At 41.7% G+C, this 1,413-nt stretch overlaps 1 protein-coding gene across 1 annotated transcript in view; it reads left to right on the top strand.

Annotated features, from left to right (window-relative positions):
- The window catches only part of CAMLG (calcium modulating ligand), a 12,640-nt gene that overhangs the window by 7,224 nt on the left and 4,003 nt on the right, over nucleotides 1-1,413 (top strand). The window contains exon 3 of the mRNA XM_017532365.2: nucleotides 565-630. Coding sequence (XP_017387854.1) covers nucleotides 565-630 — 66 coding nt within the window. The remainder of the gene's footprint in view (nucleotides 1-564; nucleotides 631-1,413) is intronic.

The raw sequence follows: 1,413 nt of genomic DNA, 5'->3' as shown, positions 1-1,413 counted from the left end.
AAAAAAAATGTGGCACATGCCTGTATTCCTAGCTACATAGGAGGCTGAGGTGGGAGGATGGCTTGAGCCCAGGAAGTAGAGGTTGCAGTGAGCTGAGATCGTGCCACTGTATTCCAGCCTGGGCAGCAAAGCCACACCCTGTCTCAAAAAAAAAAATAATAATTGCTGGGTGCTCACGCCTGTAATCCCAGCATGTTGGGAGGCCAAGGTGGGTGGCTCATTTGAGGTCAGGAGTTCGAGACCAGCCTGGCCAAGATGGTGAAACCTCATCTCCACTAACAATACAAAAATTAGCCAGGTGTGGTGGCAGATGACTAATCGCAGCTACTCAGAAGGCTGAGGCAGGAGAATTGCCTGAACCTGGGAGGTGGAGGTTGCAGTGAACCAAGATCATACCATTGCACTCCAGCCTCTTTGACAGAGGAAAACTCCATCTCAAAAAATAATAATAATAACAATATTTTCTTACAGCTTTTGCTTAGAACTTTATAGCTGCTGTTTGATTTATTGTGATTTTAAATGCTTATGTTGGAAATACTTAATTTTAATCTTCTGTCTTCACAGTCCATATTTGCTCCATTTCTTACTTTACAACTTGCGTACATGGGATTGTACAAATATTTTCCCAAGGTAAATTAATTTTTTTTCTAAATTTTGATGATATATTTGAATTGATTTATGACTAGCTAATTGAAGGAACTTAAAAATGTTAGTCCTATTTATGGTCTGAATCAGTTCTACTCAAAGTGTGGTTTGCCCACTTATCTCCAAACTATGTGTTTGTGTTTGTGATACATTAAGATTTTTGAACATTAAGTTCAAAAAAGGAGTAATTAGAAACTTTTATAGCAATTTGACATTGCCGTAACATTGTTACTCTGTTTTACAAAAATATTGGTCTACTGTGGATTGAGGTCCTTTGTGACAGAGTTTGAATAGTACTTGTTTAAGAAAGATATTAAATTTAGACTGGGCATGGTGGCTCACACCTGTAATCCTTAAGCTTTGGGAGGCCGAGGTGAGTGGATCACCTGAGGTCAGGAATTCGAGACCAGCCTGGCCAACATGGTGAAACCCCATCTCTCCTAAAAGTACGAAAAATGGCTTGGCGTGGTGGCTCACATCTGTAATCCCAGAACTTTTGGAGGCCGAGGCAGGTGGATCATGAGGTCGGGAGATCAAGACCATCCTGGCTAACATGGTGAAACCCCATGTCTGCGAAAAATATAAAAAATTAGCTGGGTGTGCTGGCGCACCTGTAGTCCCAGCTACTGGGGAGGCTGAGGTAGGAGAATTGCTTGAACCTGGGAGGCAGAGGTTGTGGTGAGCTGAGATTGCGCCACTGCACTGCAGTTTGGGCAACACAGCAAGACTCTGTGTCTAAAAAAAAAGTAAATGTAATTTAAAAAATAA

Source organism: Cebus imitator, unplaced genomic scaffold, assembly GCF_001604975.1.
Source record: "Cebus imitator isolate Cc_AM_T3 unplaced genomic scaffold, Cebus_imitator-1.0 Scaffold76, whole genome shotgun sequence".
NCBI lineage: Eukaryota > Metazoa > Chordata > Mammalia > Primates > Cebidae > Cebus > Cebus imitator.
Note: the sequence above shows the minus strand (reverse complement) of the source record. Positions and strands in the feature narration are given on the sequence as shown.